General features: G+C 37.8%; 1 protein-coding gene and 1 pseudogene across 1 annotated transcript; one reads left to right on the top strand and one right to left on the bottom strand.

The window, feature by feature from the left end:
* Positions 1-1,360: 1,360 nt before the first annotated feature.
* Positions 1,361-1,705, bottom strand: LOC143594602 (uncharacterized). The gene has a single exon (XM_077073867.1). It carries the CDS (start codon positions 1,703-1,705, stop codon positions 1,361-1,363), a length of 345 nt encoding a protein of 114 aa, XP_076929982.1.
* A 9,623-nt stretch (positions 1,706-11,328) lies between these two features.
* LOC143594601 (T-complex protein 1 subunit beta-like) lies at positions 11,329-14,854 on the top strand (annotated as a pseudogene).
* The last annotated feature ends 532 nt before the right edge of the window (positions 14,855-15,386 follow it).

Raw genomic sequence — 15,386 nt, 5'->3', positions numbered from 1 at the left:
ATACCTGCATCGATCAGTTGCTGGACCTGCTCATCACAGGCTTTTGCCTGTTCTGGCCCCATCTTTCTTTGCTTTTGTACGACCGGGACGAAATTTGGGTTAACTTTTAACTCATGTTCCGCCTTGCTTCTTGGGACTCCCGTCATATCTGCTGGCGTCCAGGCGAAGACATCGATGTTTTTGAGTAATAAGGTTTTGAGTGCCGCGCGTGCTTCTTCTGAGATGTTTGGGCCAATTGTTATGCTTTGCTCTGGGAATCTCTTGTTGAGCACCCACTTTTCCGCTTCTTTGATCTTGTTCGTTTTTTGCACTTTTGGTGTTTTTCTTTCCGCCATGTTGCATTCTTTGTTGGCGTGGATCATCGCTATCTCGGTCGGGGTTGGTACTCCGACTATCCCATGTGCTGTTGATGGGGTTGCGTTGAAGTCCCCAATGGCTTCTCTTCCCAAGATTATATCGTATTGTGGGTGAGAAGTTTCCATTACTAGGAAATCCACCTCTTCTGTTTGGGAGTGGAGCCCATCGCTTAGCTCGACTGGGAATGTCAGCTGTCCTAGCGGGTATGCGATACTCTGGTTGAATCCCGTGATTGGGGCGTTAACTGCTGTTAACCGACGTTTGTCTCCTTTGTCTACCAGGTCGAAACACTGGCGGTACATGATATTGGACGTTGCCCCTGTGTCGATAAAGAAACGCGACGTTCTGTAATTTCCAAAAACGGCTGTAATTACAAAAGGTGCCCTTTTGTTCGCCCCTCCTCTGACTCTTGGAAAGATAACTTGTTCTTCCTTCCATGGCGCCCATTATGTCCCCTTTTCTTGTTCTGAACGTTGCTCGAGATCATGTTAGCGTGTAGGTATTTGATCTTCTTTTCTGGTCTTCCGCCATCTTTTGGAGGTGGGCGTCTGTACTTCCCTCGTATGTTTCTCACAAGGTGATCCAGTTTGCCATTTTTGACACATTCTTCGATCGCGTCCTTCAAGTTGATACACTGATTTGTCGTGTGGCCATGTTGCTCATGAAAGTCGCAATAACTTTTCATGTCTGTGCCCGGCCCCTGTTTAACTGGTGTCGGCTTCTTCTGTTGGATCCCTTCGTTGTACATTATATGGGCTGGGCTTCTTGTCAGCGGGGTCCATCTAGATCCGTTCGTTTGGGGCGTACTTGATTGACCTTTTTGTCTTGCTTTGGATGGATCGAATGTGGACTCTCTTTCGCTGTTCAACCTTGACCATACGGAGGACATTCTTTTGCCCTGCCGGGCCCTATCAATGTCGTTCCTGGTATCGTTCTTCACCAGTTCTTTTCCCAAACTTTTTTCCATTCGCGCGTATCTCTTGGCCGCGGTCGTAACATCGTCCTATCTCTGCGGCATGCCATCTCTACCCGTAAGGTTCCGTATGAGGTCGTCGCATTTTACGTTTTGGCGAAAGGCTGCCCGCATAAGTTCTTCGCTTACGCCACCGATGTTCAGGCCTTCTTGGTTGAATCTAGTGATGAAGTCTTCAAGCGTTTCATTATCTTTTCTGATGACGTTCAGAATATCTGTTGGGTCACTGATATGTCGCCGTTGCTGGCTAAACTGTTGAGTAAACTTTTTCGCTAGGTCTTCCCAGCTTGTGATTTGATTATCCGGTAATCTTTCGAACCATGCTCTAGCGGCTCCTACTAGGGTTAGCGTGAAGATATGGCACCATAACGGCATGGTCCATCCTGATACTAACCCCGCCGCCGTGAAGGTTTGTAAGTGATCATCTGGATCTGAGATACCATCATATTAACCCACCGTTGGCGGGATTTTGGGATTTTCTGGTAGTTCAGCTTCGGATATTCTTGCCACGAACTTTTATTTTCCCGCCGATGTTGTTGGCCGGTATGGTTTGGAAAAATCTACCGCCGCTTCTGGGTGGTACTTTACTAATTTTCTGGCCTCTGGTCCTTTCCAGCTCTCTTCATAGTCAGGGTCGTCTAGGCGTGAGTCTGCCTTTTGGTTCGACCTCTGAGATTTCTCTCCTGCTTTGCAGTTCTGCTTAGCAGGAGACATTTTAGCGAATGGTGTTTTTGCCCGAGCCGGTGTTGATTTTTCTTCAGATTCTTCTTCCTCGTTGCTACTAGAATCTATATCAAACAGTGATCTAGGTTTTACAACGGACTTCATTTTTTCTTGTACTTTGTCTCTCAACTTTTGTTGCTCAGCCTCGAGCCATGCCATGATGTCTGGCGGCATAGCTGTTTTTGAACGCGCTTTTGTTTGCTTTTTATCTGTCATTGTAGGGTGAACGGTGGAGGCGTTAAGGAGACCTCCGTTCGTATTTTCTACGTCCAGGTTTTCGATGTTTCCTTCGAGGTTGGTTTTTTGACCAACCTCCTTAGATGTAGTCTTGCCACTCATCTGAGCCAAGAACGGAGTGAGTTACTGTTCTAGCTATATGCACAGATGGCGCCAATGAATAAACACAAATCCACCCCTCAAGGTCTAACACGTTAGTCCGAGGGTACTGGTTAAGTATTCTACACGATGGGTTATAAAACCTTCTTGGCGCAGACAAGTGTATCCTGCAAAATAGAACACCGTGAGCTCGTTACGAGGAATGGGGGGGGATTCTCTCGTAACCACCCTCCGGCGTGAGAATCAGTATTTGATAATACGAGAGCGTATAATTTGATAGTGATAGTTAGAGTGAGTATATCCTTTACCATTTGGAGGTTTACTGGTATTTATAGCCGGAGGAGAGAGAGTGTGACCAACCACGTTGTCAGGTTCTCCACCAATAATATTCCCCACTCGTGCGGTCGTGGTGGTTGGTGGAAGTTGGTGGGCATCATGGTCTTTTGACAAGGATTTGATTGTACTGTTTGTACCATCCTTTATGTGTTGTCCAATCCCCACTGGTTTGGTGTTTATCCCTATGTGGGTTACCATCTTTTTGTCCCATGCTGGTGGGACCTTTGCATTACCATTCCCGAGGCGTCAGGAAAAGCTATATTGGACTCCATTCTTCGCGCCATGCACTACGCCTTGCGTTAGTGGCTTCCTGGCGCCTAGTGTTCCGCCCGGCGTATGCACTTAGTGTCATACTTAGCCAAATGGCGGGTTTCATACCCTACCTCTACACATACGGAAATACACAAGTCTAGTCGAGCTTGATAAGTGAAACTTGGATACGAACTTGTTCACTAAATTGGCTTTCAATTGAACTCGAGATCAAGGTCATTTAAGGTTGTTCGATTCAAGCTTTAAGCAAACTACAAATCTGTCTGATAGCTAAAGAGCAAATCATTCGTTCACGCCTATGGTTGAAACCATTTATTCGACTTGTCTGCCAAAACATGATTTCGGTTCGAGTAACACATGAAAACATCGACAGTAGCTAATTATGACAACCCCACATAGGATCCATGGCATTCTGACTAGTCAATTATTAGGTCCTGATTGACACCTTCTGCTTCCAAGGTGGTCCAGCTCTTATGAAGCCTTCTTTATTAAGGATAAAAATTTAGGTTTGAAGATGGGAGATTTATGGTTATAGGACACATCGTCTTTAATATACATTATGAAAATTATTTTTTAATGTTTATATTGCAATGACTTTTCTTGGCTGGCTTATAATTATTCAACAACATATGCACTTGTTTCTCTTATGAAAGCAAAAGGCATTAAATCTTAAACTCACAAGTATTAAATACTAGTGGGAATAAAGGAATCTTGATCATGATTTATGAGTTGCAAAGTGCCGTAAATCGTGGCTAGCTCTATGTATCTTGATTAGTGGTCAAACCACTGTTCTATTCACTAAAATTCACCCTCCACATAACATGGCAAAATTAAATAATTGAGAAGGCAGAGCATGAAAAAAAAAACAGTAATGAGTATATAAAAGAAAGAAAAGGCATTTGGACATAAAAAGCAGTAAAGAAATGGCACATCCTGGATACATGAGCATGACTTGTTTAATACACGATTAAACTTATTCGATAAAAGTACACTATGTGATTTTATATATAGAAATCTGCAATTTGCCTCCCTGGTTTATATCGTCGCTGGATGGGTTAACCACTGAAAAAGATTTTGCGAACTTTGGACCACTGTGAAATTTGGGCGGGTCAGTCTGTCTCCCTGCCGTCAGTTGACTGTGAGTTGACTGACAAAAAACGCTGAAATGACCATTTTACCCCTGAGCCTATAATTAATCCTAAAACTAAATATTCAAATTTCGTGTAAAGGGTGGGGTTCGAACCCCTGACCCCAGTTTGATAACACACAACACCAACCAGTTAAACTGAACTAACATTTTATAAATCTATATAATATGTAATATATATTCACTTATAATTAATATATCTAATAATTGAAACTTTAATTATGTAATATATATTGTATATATTATATATATATATATTCATCGTTTTTTTAAACGTTTTTTTTAAACCATCTTTTTGTAAAAAATGTAACGACTCGTTTTTAGTAAAATTTTCGTCCAAAAACGACGAAACGGCTGTATTTTTAGAAAACTTTTTGTCCGAAAACGACGAACGGGCCGTTTTTTAGTAAACTTTTCGTCCGAAAACGACGAAAAGTGTCGTTTTTTAGTAAACTTTTCGTCCGAAAACGACGAAACAGGCCGTTTTTTTAGTAAACTTTCGTCCGAAAACGACGAAAAGTGTCGTTTTTAGTAAACTTTTCGTCCGAAAACGACGAAACGGCCCGTTTTTTAGTAAACTTTTCGTCCGAAAACGACGAAACGGGCCGTTTTTTATTGTAATTTTAGCTCAAAAACGACGAAACGGGTCGTTTTCTAGTAAACTATACGCCCGAAAACAACGAACCGACTCGTTTTTTAGTTAACCCCAAACCCAAGCCCGAACACACAATGAACACAATACATAAACACATATATCAAAACACCCGAATTATAATCTTCGGGATTTTACGCGCCGACCCCGACCCCGAACACTAAGGTAGCATCCGGAGACGCGGCCCATGTCACACCCCCATTTTAGGCCTAGGAGTATGATTAATAGTTGGTACTACAAGTGTAAATAAATCAGAGTTACGTTAATTTAGCGGAAGTCTTATAAAACTTGTGGGTTTAATTTGTAAATATTTACATTAAACAAAAGTTGGGATTTTAAAAGATTCCCAAACTTAAGTACAAAAGATAACTTGTTTTTACATTACAAAAACCACCATCATTATATATTAAGGTTTGAACAAAAGATCCGAGCCATCGGATTTAAACATAGCACTTCGATACTTCCAAGCGCTAATCTTGTTCACCTGCAAAATGTAATAAAATACGTCAGCAACGAATGCTGGTGAACACGATGACGCAAAAATATTTCTTTTACTTTATTACCCCTCGAGACTACGCCTGCCTCGACCCAACATGGCTTAGGAATAACAAAGTCAAATAACACATTATAAATATGAGCCTCTACTCTAGGTCACCTCAGTAAACACCGCAGTGGTCGACTCAGTTAAGTACCCGTAAATATACACATAAGGTCATACTCCCTGCAGGAGAGCGTCCTACGACCAAGGGTGGTGCGATCATGCCCATACATCGCATAGTAACACCTATGTAAGGATCCAGACATACGTATACCACAACCTGAGGGCTAGGTTTATACCCTTATTCATAACGGTTTTAGGAACACATAGTTCCTTGTAAACAATTTCAAATAACAAGTTTGACTCATTTTAAATAAATAAAAGTTTAGGGGCGTATTCACCTTGTCTCTTTAGGATCAGCTTCACTCACCGTCCAATGGGTCTTTCCCTTTCTTTATCTCGCACCTATAGTACGAGTATAAATATTTGTTAGTCGGGTACACGATCCGGCTTAAGACCTTTAGTCTTATATCTCAATCCTCGATTAAACCTTTAGTTCAATTCATATTTACTTGAAAACCTTTAGTTTAAAAGTAAGTTATAAACCCTTAGTTTATATAGAAACCCGACGTTTCTTCTTCTCCAAGAAACGTAATATTTTTATTTTATTATTTAAGAATACTCTTTATTCAATAAATAATATTTCGTAACAAAGAATATTTACATATATACTTACACACATATATATGTATTCATCAATATTCATAATCATACTTTCATTCGTTTCTTTGTTATGTTTTCTTTTCTTTTCTTTTATCGAGGTATCGAGTATATCCCCGACTTAAGACTTAAGTCTTTAATATAATATTCGAATTATATTGTATTCATTATTACGCCTAACCTTAAGTGGCGTATAGAAACTCTAGAGAATTGGGCAGCAATCAGACGCCGCTTTACTTTTCTCGATCAACTTTGATATGCCAACTTCAACGCTCGTCGGCACGTCTTTCGGGACTCTTTGCCATAACAACGCCTTCTTGATGAATGAGGGTGGAGGGTGGCACAAAATTCGAGGAAACGGTGTACACAAACAAGAGATCGAGGCACACTTATCGAGGCAAATCGTTTATACAAACTTGGAATTCTAGTGAGAGGCTAGAGAGAGAGTTGAGAGCTGTGTTTGGTGTGCAGAATGAAGTGCCCAAGGTCGTTATTTATAGACGAAAAATTGACTCCTATCGCGCTACGCGATGGGTGCCTCAGCAGACCTATCGCGTATCGCGATATAGGTCTGCTGACTCACAGCGTAGGCCTGCCATGTATCGACACGTGGCAGACACCGCTCCACGTGGCGACACGTGGCGGCAGTGTGGCCACGTGGTGACACGTGGCCACAACCGATGCCACCGTGTGCCACGTGGCACACGTGTCACACGTTGTCAGACACCCCATCGCGATACGCGATGGGAGTCTCTTCTGACTCATCGCGTAGCGCGATGGGTCAGGAAAACCAGATTTTCATTTTTAACCCTCAAGTTTGAAATTTGGCAATTTTAGTCCCTAGACTTTGAAAAGTTGATACTTTGAACTCGAAATTTTCACGTTGTTACATCCCAAGATTCCACATACGGTGGAAGTTGATTTGGTTATGGCCGGCTAAGTTAACCAAAAACCAACCCGTAATCTCTTGGATCCGGAGCTCTATCCGGAGATTAATATCAATCGGGACTCCTAATAGAGCCCGATTGAAGTTCACGTTGATTATTAGAACCATCTTGACAGAGTCGGAGATGGGGAGCGGGAGCCGGAGACGGTGGGAGCCGGAGACACGGGAGCCGAAGACACGGGAGGCGGAGACACGGGAGGCGGAGACACGGTGGAGGGGGCTACGGGTTCGGGTCTTGGATGAAGATGAAGGATGAAGTGTTGTGTTGAGGAAGATGGAAGATGGCGACGGTGGTGGTGGGTATATATATATATATATATATATATATATATATATATATATATATATATGAAGGAGTGCTGAGGAAGAAGGAGAAGTTGATATGGATAAGAAAGAGAGGTGAAAGGAAAAGAAGAGGAAGTAAGGAGATTTCTTACGGGGGAAGCAAGGAAGAAAAAAATACCCGGTGGTCGGATTGCCATTTTTAGCGTCAACCTGGTTTTCCAAGCTTTTAAAAAAGATAATAAACATAATGGCACATTTTTATCGCCAAATTTTCATTTGTAAAAAGACCAAGACACCCTCCATCTCAACAGTCTTTAACGAAAATATTTAACGGTTGGGTACAGACTGACCCACCCAAATTTCACAGTGGTCCAAAGTTCGCAAAATCTTTTTCAGTGGTTAACCCATCCAGCGACGATATAAACCAGGGTGGCAAATTGCATATTTCTCTTTTATATACTTTCTTAAATATTTCTATAATTTCTCATTATCGGTACATGAAACCTACAATAGTGTTGTAGACTAAAGTAGCTTTAAACGAGTCGTATTCATGTTTGATACTTGTGTTAATCGCATTATCTCTTACCAGTTTAACATGACGGTCATAAATATATTTTTAATTTGAAAAAAAATACTTTAATGGTTATTGGTAAGTCTGGAAACACAAGCGAGTCGGGTAACAAGTTCGGTAAGCATATGTCGTTTTAAAGTGATAATCTTAATTCGAGTTAAAATGATTCAATCTGTTTTTTTTTACGCGTAGTACCATTTAATATCCAACTTCAGTTTTGTTAGTATGACACATTTACACGGTTATACTTGTTTTCTTAATATGTTGGTGGCTTAAACTCTCGTGCTACGGCGGGATATCGAAATTTTGAAATTTGTAAACCTTGGTTTTGACTACTTGCTATGTTAGTATTCATATCGTGGAAAAAAATTTACGTCAAAACACACACAAAAATACGTAGAAACGAAGGATTCTTGATTTTATAAAACAAAAGGGTTGTGAGAGAAGAAATACACTTTTAAAAAGATTGAAATCTTACAACACCTTTTGAGGGCTTCTACGTTCATGCTTCGAGTACTACTACTTATCACAAAAACTCAATTCTGAACGAAATTTACACCAAACCGTAGGTTAAAATAAACGTGTCACAACTAAGATTTGGAATTTTATAAAACATCATGTTTTTTTAAAATTAAGAGGTCTGACCTAATGTGAAATGAAAGTTACTACATATAGGCCACGAGTACGAAATAATACCTCTTCTAATGTGCTCTCAAGTGTCTCCCTGACCCATGAGTGGTGAGACTTGTTATTGAGAAACTTGATTTCCATCTTTGTCAAAGAATGCATAACTAAAGAACCACATTTGATACATTAGCTTCTTTAGTCTTCAATTCAATATTAAAACTAATCTTATACTAATATGTTTTTTTATGTTTTATATATATTTTTAATGATTTGGTTCGTTTGAGTTTATGTTGGAAGTCTCCGTCTTCGCCTATTTAGAAGAAATTTGACGACGCTTTGAAATTTAGATCATGGGTTCATGCACGTATGGGCCTTCTACATATGCATTGGGTTCACTTCTGAGCAGCCCTGCGAATGCGAATCTCAGGTTTATGTTTAAGTTGGGCTCCACGCACCTATTGGGCTATTGCACCGTTGTAGGTTGACTGGGTTATAAATTTTCAAATGAATGTTAACTAATCCACTTACGTTATCTTCATGTTCTTCCGATCGAGAGCTTTCTTAACCAATCATTTCGCTAAACGGTACAGATCACTAATACAGCGTCCCACCAAGCAAAGGTAATGATCATATTCTTCAAAACGCTATATCAAATGGTGTTCAGTCTCTCAACACTTAAACAACATTATATCAAGACATTGCTCTAAAAACAGATCAACAAAACAACACTATATCAAGAAATGATGAACAAAAACATATCACTTGAACAAACTCTAGGGATATCTAGTCAATATCATAAAAATGTATGAAAGATGTTGTAGAACTTCTACTTTTTTTTTCTCTTATTTTGATCTTGATCTCTTATTCAATTTGATGCTTAGCTAATGTTAGAATCGAGTGAGATGTCTATTTGATAAGATTGTGTATTAGTTAGATTGAAAGGGGCGATAATAAAAGATACATAAGACATCATTTTCTAGCCCATAACACAAAACAAAGCATGTCCAAAATGGTGACCTGACGGTCGATTCACATGGTCGATCCCAATGACCGTCGATGCTCAACTTACACAACTTTGTGACTTGTGTTTTGAACGTTACTTGTGAGATGTTATTGTTCACTTTTATCACTTTATTTATGAATGTTTTTCATGCCACAACATGTCTAAAGGCCTAGCCTTTGACATGTTAAAATGGATTGTTAGATTTTTAGTTTATTAAACCAAAATCCTTGTACATTCCCTTCTTCCAAGACTTCATTTAAATTTCAAGACTTCACTAAACAGGGGATTGACCATGATAACATTGCTTAAAAAGTGTAGTAGCGAACCATTGTTGGAATTATGTACATCAACAATTGTAATGGAATTTAATAAGAATTTGTGACGGTAATTGGTAAATGTACCAATGCACATTTCATGTTTATTACACGATACATAACACATCAGCCGGTTATGATGAATAATGGACACATGCTACTAGACAATTTAAAAAATAGAGTTGTGTTAAACACACTTTCTCCTATTGCTTTTACAAAATTTTACTGAATGTAACCCTTCTACAGTTCTACTATTAAACTCGTCACATTATCTTTCTATTTTCACTCATAAATGACATGTGAGGGTACATTTAGTCTCACTCAAAAGAAATTAGCATCAACAATGCTAAGCTATGATATAAATAGGGATGTAAACGAGCCGAGCTGCTCCTAAGCTATTTGAGACCAGCTCGTCAAAAAGCTTGATTGAGCTAAGCTTAAACGAGCCCGAGCTCGAGCCTAAAAGTAAGCTCGTTTAATAAACGAGCCCGAGCTTCACTTATTGAGCTCGAGTCGGCTCGTGAGCCTAAACGAGTCTGTCATTTATATAGTTTATAATATATAAATAACTAAATAATATATATTATGTTATATATAAAATTATAATTGTAAAAAATATAAGAAAATAATTATAAAGAATTAAAGATACAAAAATTAATTAATAAACAGTAAAGAACCAGCTTGAGCTTGAAAAATTACTCATAAGCCAAGCTCGAGCTTTAGAATTAAAGAACAAAACGAGTCAATCTCGTGATTAAGTCCTGTGTAAATTAAACGAGGCAAACTCAGGCCTAATCAAGCTCGGGTTCGGCCTGGTTCCTTTTCACCCCTAGATATGAATCAATCAAAGTGTAACAAAGAATCCAAACTAGTCAAGCCGCTTATGAGTAGAGGTGTTAAAAAAACCTGGTTCGGAACCGGTTAAACCGAAAACAAACCGGTTCGATTCTCATTCCATCAAACCGAAACAAACCGTCGGTTCGTATAGAGGCTTGGGTTATTTTCAATCAAACATGTTTAAAACCGACCCGAACCGGTCTGGGTCAAGCTGGCCAATTCTATGGTTAAACCAGTTTCTAAACCGGTCCAGTTTGACCCAAACAGGTTTAAAATATGCAAAAACCAAACCGGTTCGGTTTGTTAAAAAACCGGTTTATACACCTTTCTGGTCTCTACCTATGAGTATCGAGCAACCCATACCGAAACTTGTGATAGGTAATGGACTAAAGGCCCAATTATATGAAAATAACGAACCAAACATGTGATGGATAATGGCCCAACTAGCTTAATATTCAAACCTAATACAGTAATACTGCTAGCACCTGATTTTAAAATTAAAAACTGTTTCCACAACACAAACGTGCTAGAATTAATTAGTGTATAGTGTAGGGTAATTACATCATATCATAGTGTAATTTGTACATTAACTTTCCCATGCATCTGACTAGATACTTGACCTGTTTCTTGTTCAGATCACAGTAATCTTCAAGGCTGTTGCTTTTTATGATTTTATCTACCCGCTAATGTATAATGGCGGTATGTTTATCGTAACTTTTGGAGTTACAAATTTACAATAAGTTTAATAATTTTGATGTGTGTTTTAGGTTGAAAAACTGTTTAAAGATGAAGCTAGTGAAGAGAAGGGCGAACGAGCCCGTATGGTAAGCCTTATAATATATATTTATGATAAGTGTTGTATTTGTGTTTGCTCAGTTGCACTTACATATTATACGGTTCAGGCATCGTTTGTTGGAGCAATGGCGATAACTGACTTGATCAAAACAACATTAGGGCCTAAAGGAATGGTATGTTATTTTCTTTGTAACGCTCGTAATTCAGCTTTCTGATTTTGGTCTGCATATAAGTTAATTAAGCTTTTTTTTTGTAGGATAAAATATTGCAGTCTACGGGTAGGGGACACAGTGTCACTGTCACTAATGATGGTGCTACTATCTTAAAGTCGCTAGTTATTGACAACGCTGCAGCTAAAGTCCTTATCGGTATCCTTTGAATTGTACAGCGTTTAGTGTTTCATAATTATAATATTTACTTATTCCACCGCGTATTGTCAATGAAGTTTGTCAAGTTTCTTGATTTAAAAATTAGACATCTCGAAAGTGCAAGACGATGAAGTTGGTGACTTTGGGTGGTGAACTTTTGAGGGAGGCCGAAAAGTTAGTGGCTTCAAAAATTCACCCAAGTATAATAATTCAAGGTTTTTTTTCCTTTATTTTCTTTTATTTTTGTGCTGCGTGTGTTTTTTGTATTAATTTTAGTATAATGTGTGTAAATATGACAAATTGCTTGTTCGTGTTTCAGGTTTTCGAATGGCTGCTGCCTGTGCTCTTGCAGAATTGCAGGACAGCGCCAAGGATAATAAAGATGATCCAGGTTGTTATTGATGACATCAGTTTACCAACTCGTTCACCATTGCATTTTGTGATTATGCATTTAGTTCTATTTTAGTCACTTTAAATTAGGAGTGTGGATGGGTTTGGTTTTGCGCTCAAAATCGAACCAAATACTAGAAATTTGGTTTTTGGCCTTTTTGGTTGTTGGTTTTAGGTTTTCACGATGGGTTTAGTTTCGGTTTTCTCCTTTTATTTATTTGGGCTTGAAATTTGTGGGCCGAAAAAGATACCCAAAATAATGAAAACGGGCCTGAGACTGTGTACCTTTTTTTTTGTTAAATAATGATTACTTGATTATCATACATTCGGGCCTGAATTTTTTTGGGTTGCACTAATTTTTGGTTATTTTGAGTTTGCTTCAATTTTTAAATGCAAGACCTAAACCTAACTGGAAATCGGTTTTTGAGAATACATAAAACCGAATTGTCGGTTTAGGGATGGGTTTGGTTAGTATGGTATGGTTATGTTGGCTAATTCAGTTACGGATCGGTTGTTTTGGTTTCATGCGCACCCATACTATAATTATTGTCAACTGTGAACACGTTTATTTTCACTTTAAGGTTAACGGCTCATTAAAGCAGAGATTCTGTACCGTTCCTGCATTTCACGCACATATTAAATTATCAATTTAAACTTATTGATATTTTTTTATTCATGCTGAGAAATTCAGGGAAGATTTGATGAGGATTGCTATGACCACTTTGAGTTCAAAAATTCTCTCACAGGACAAGGAGCATTTTGCGAAATTGGCTGTTGATGCTGTATGAGGCTAAAAGTGAGTTTTTTGTTTTTGTTTTTGTTTTTGTTTTTTTTTTTGGCTTTATTAATCGACTAAAATAAGTGGACAAATGTTTTATTGTTATTTTGTGATAATTTCTTTGAATATGTTAGGGAAGCACAAACTTGGAATCCATCCAAATCATCAAGAAAGCCGGAGGGTCACTAAAAGATTCATTTTTGGATGAAGGGTAGGTCATCCAAAAATATTTGCAGCCTCTTATGTTACGATTATTTAACAATATGTCACAAAGTTTACATCTTTATGCAGATTTATTTTAGACAAAAAGATTGGCCTCGGTCAACCAAAACGCATAGAAAACGCAAGCATTTTGGTAGCAAACACAGCAATGGACACAGACAAAGTAAAAATCTATGGTGCACGAGTTCGTGTGGACTCAATGGCCAAAGTTGCTCAGATTGAAGGGGCAGAAAAGGAAAAAATGAGAGAAAAAGTGGAAAAGATCATCGGTCATGGGATTAACTGCTTTGTGAACCGACAGCTAATCTACAATTTCCCTGAGGAACTGTTTGCTGATGCTGGCATTCTTGCAATTGAGCATGCTGATTTTGATGGAATTGAGCGCCTCGCTTTAAGTTACTGGTGGTGAAATTGCATCAACTTTTGATAATTCCGAGTCTGTTAAACTTGGACACTGCAAACTCATTGAGGAAATTATGTTCGGTGAAGATAAATTGATCCACTTTTCTGGTGTTGAAATGGGACAAGCATGCACTATTGTTTTGAGAGGAGCAAGGTATACAGACACATACACACACACAAACACGTATCTATATATATATATATACAGGGTAAGGATCCTAAGAGAACCATTTGAAAATTAAGAACTTTGAGAACCATTTTGGACCACTAAAAAAACCTCTAAACAATATTTAAAAAATATATATAACAAAAAAAAAACAAAATTTTTAATAAAGTAAAAAAAACCAAAATTTTTATATTAAAAAAAAACTTTGTATTATACACGTGCATAATTTTATTTAATCTCTAGTTACGTAACGTACACATATGTACATTATCATTTACCTTAAATTGTACATATGTGTATAAAAAAACATGCATGTACATATACGTATAATTTAGCTAAACCAAGACGTTTTTTATATGAAACCGGGGTGATAAATAAGAATTTTGGTTTTTTACTTTTTTCATTTTTGCGTTTGTTTTTGTTTTATGAATTTTTTACTTTTTTGGGTTTTTTGTGGTCTAAAGTGGTTCTCATGGTTCTCAATTTTCAAATAGTTCTCAAAACATATATCCTGTTTGTGTTTCTTTTCTGAAACTGTTTAGGTGCAAACATCTTGTTATCAACTAACCGAATATTCACTGCTATGAGTGGCAAAATAGACGGTCTCAACTAACGAGTTTACTCATCCTCATCCCTATAAGTATAAAAAGGAAATAGGGGAAAAACCTGCATTTATTCTTAAAACTTAAAAATCCTTCACATCTTATTCCCTCGTGTCTCTCCATATTCAATTATATAATATTTTTTCTTATTCTTCATTCACAACCACTCTAAATAATCTATAAAAAATAATATACGAGACATCATAAATGAAACGTGAAGGTAAAAAGATTAAAAAATATTCTTATCTTTTTAAATTTAACTTATAAAAAATGTGTATTGGCTTTTATTAATCTCAAGTACAGAGTATCAGTTTTTTGTCGATGTCGGCCTCAACTAACGAGTTTGCTGCTGACAGTCCGTCTTTTAATGTATTTGATCCCAACAGTCCGCGACTAATAAAATCCTAACGATGTTACTTGCAGGTCGCCGGAAAAACGCTTTTGTCCGGAAAAGTTTTTTGCTGAAAAACTAAACCTGAACACCACCACCAACTGACTCACCACCAACCAACCACCACCACTTGAGCACCACCAACCGATTCTGAAGATGGTTATAGGGTTCCGACAACTCAATAATTGAGACTTTTACTAGAAAAAGATTCATAAAGATCGGACCTAAAGTTAAAAAGATGTTTGAGATGAAAATGTTGAGCTTCCAGGAAAAATAAATGAGTTTTTGGGTCAAAAAAGTTTCTGAAGACCTGCAACTAACGACGTTAAAGTTCTGTTAGTCACAGACCGTTGAGAACAAATATAAAAATAGATAGGATCATTATCAACCAATTCATTAATTGAACAACGACCAATAAATAACAACTAGGATTGATAATTAATAAAGCAAATAATAAAATGTCTTCATAATTTCCTTCTTATATTTAGAGGTGTTTGGGATTCCTTATTTTATCAATTTATAACTTATAAATTTTTTAAAGAGTTAATAAGATGTTTGACAAATCATATGGCCTTATGTATTTTAACTTACGGGAAAGACAAAACAAAGGAGTTTTGAAAAGTTAGGAACACGTAAC

Source organism: Bidens hawaiensis, unplaced genomic scaffold (assembly GCF_021521415.1).
Source record: "Bidens hawaiensis isolate Kalapana, Puna unplaced genomic scaffold, B.hawaiensis_p1.1 tig00044003_1, whole genome shotgun sequence".
Lineage (NCBI taxonomy): Eukaryota > Viridiplantae > Streptophyta > Magnoliopsida > Asterales > Asteraceae > Bidens > Bidens hawaiensis.
Note: the sequence above shows the minus strand (reverse complement) of the source record. Positions and strands in the feature narration are given on the sequence as shown.

Bases quoted from the DNA above. Each gene is read 5' to 3' on its own strand.
- LOC143594602 (XM_077073867.1), bottom strand. From the start codon at position 1,705: ATGCCGTTATGGTGCCATATCTTCACGCTAACCCTAGTAGGAGCCGCT.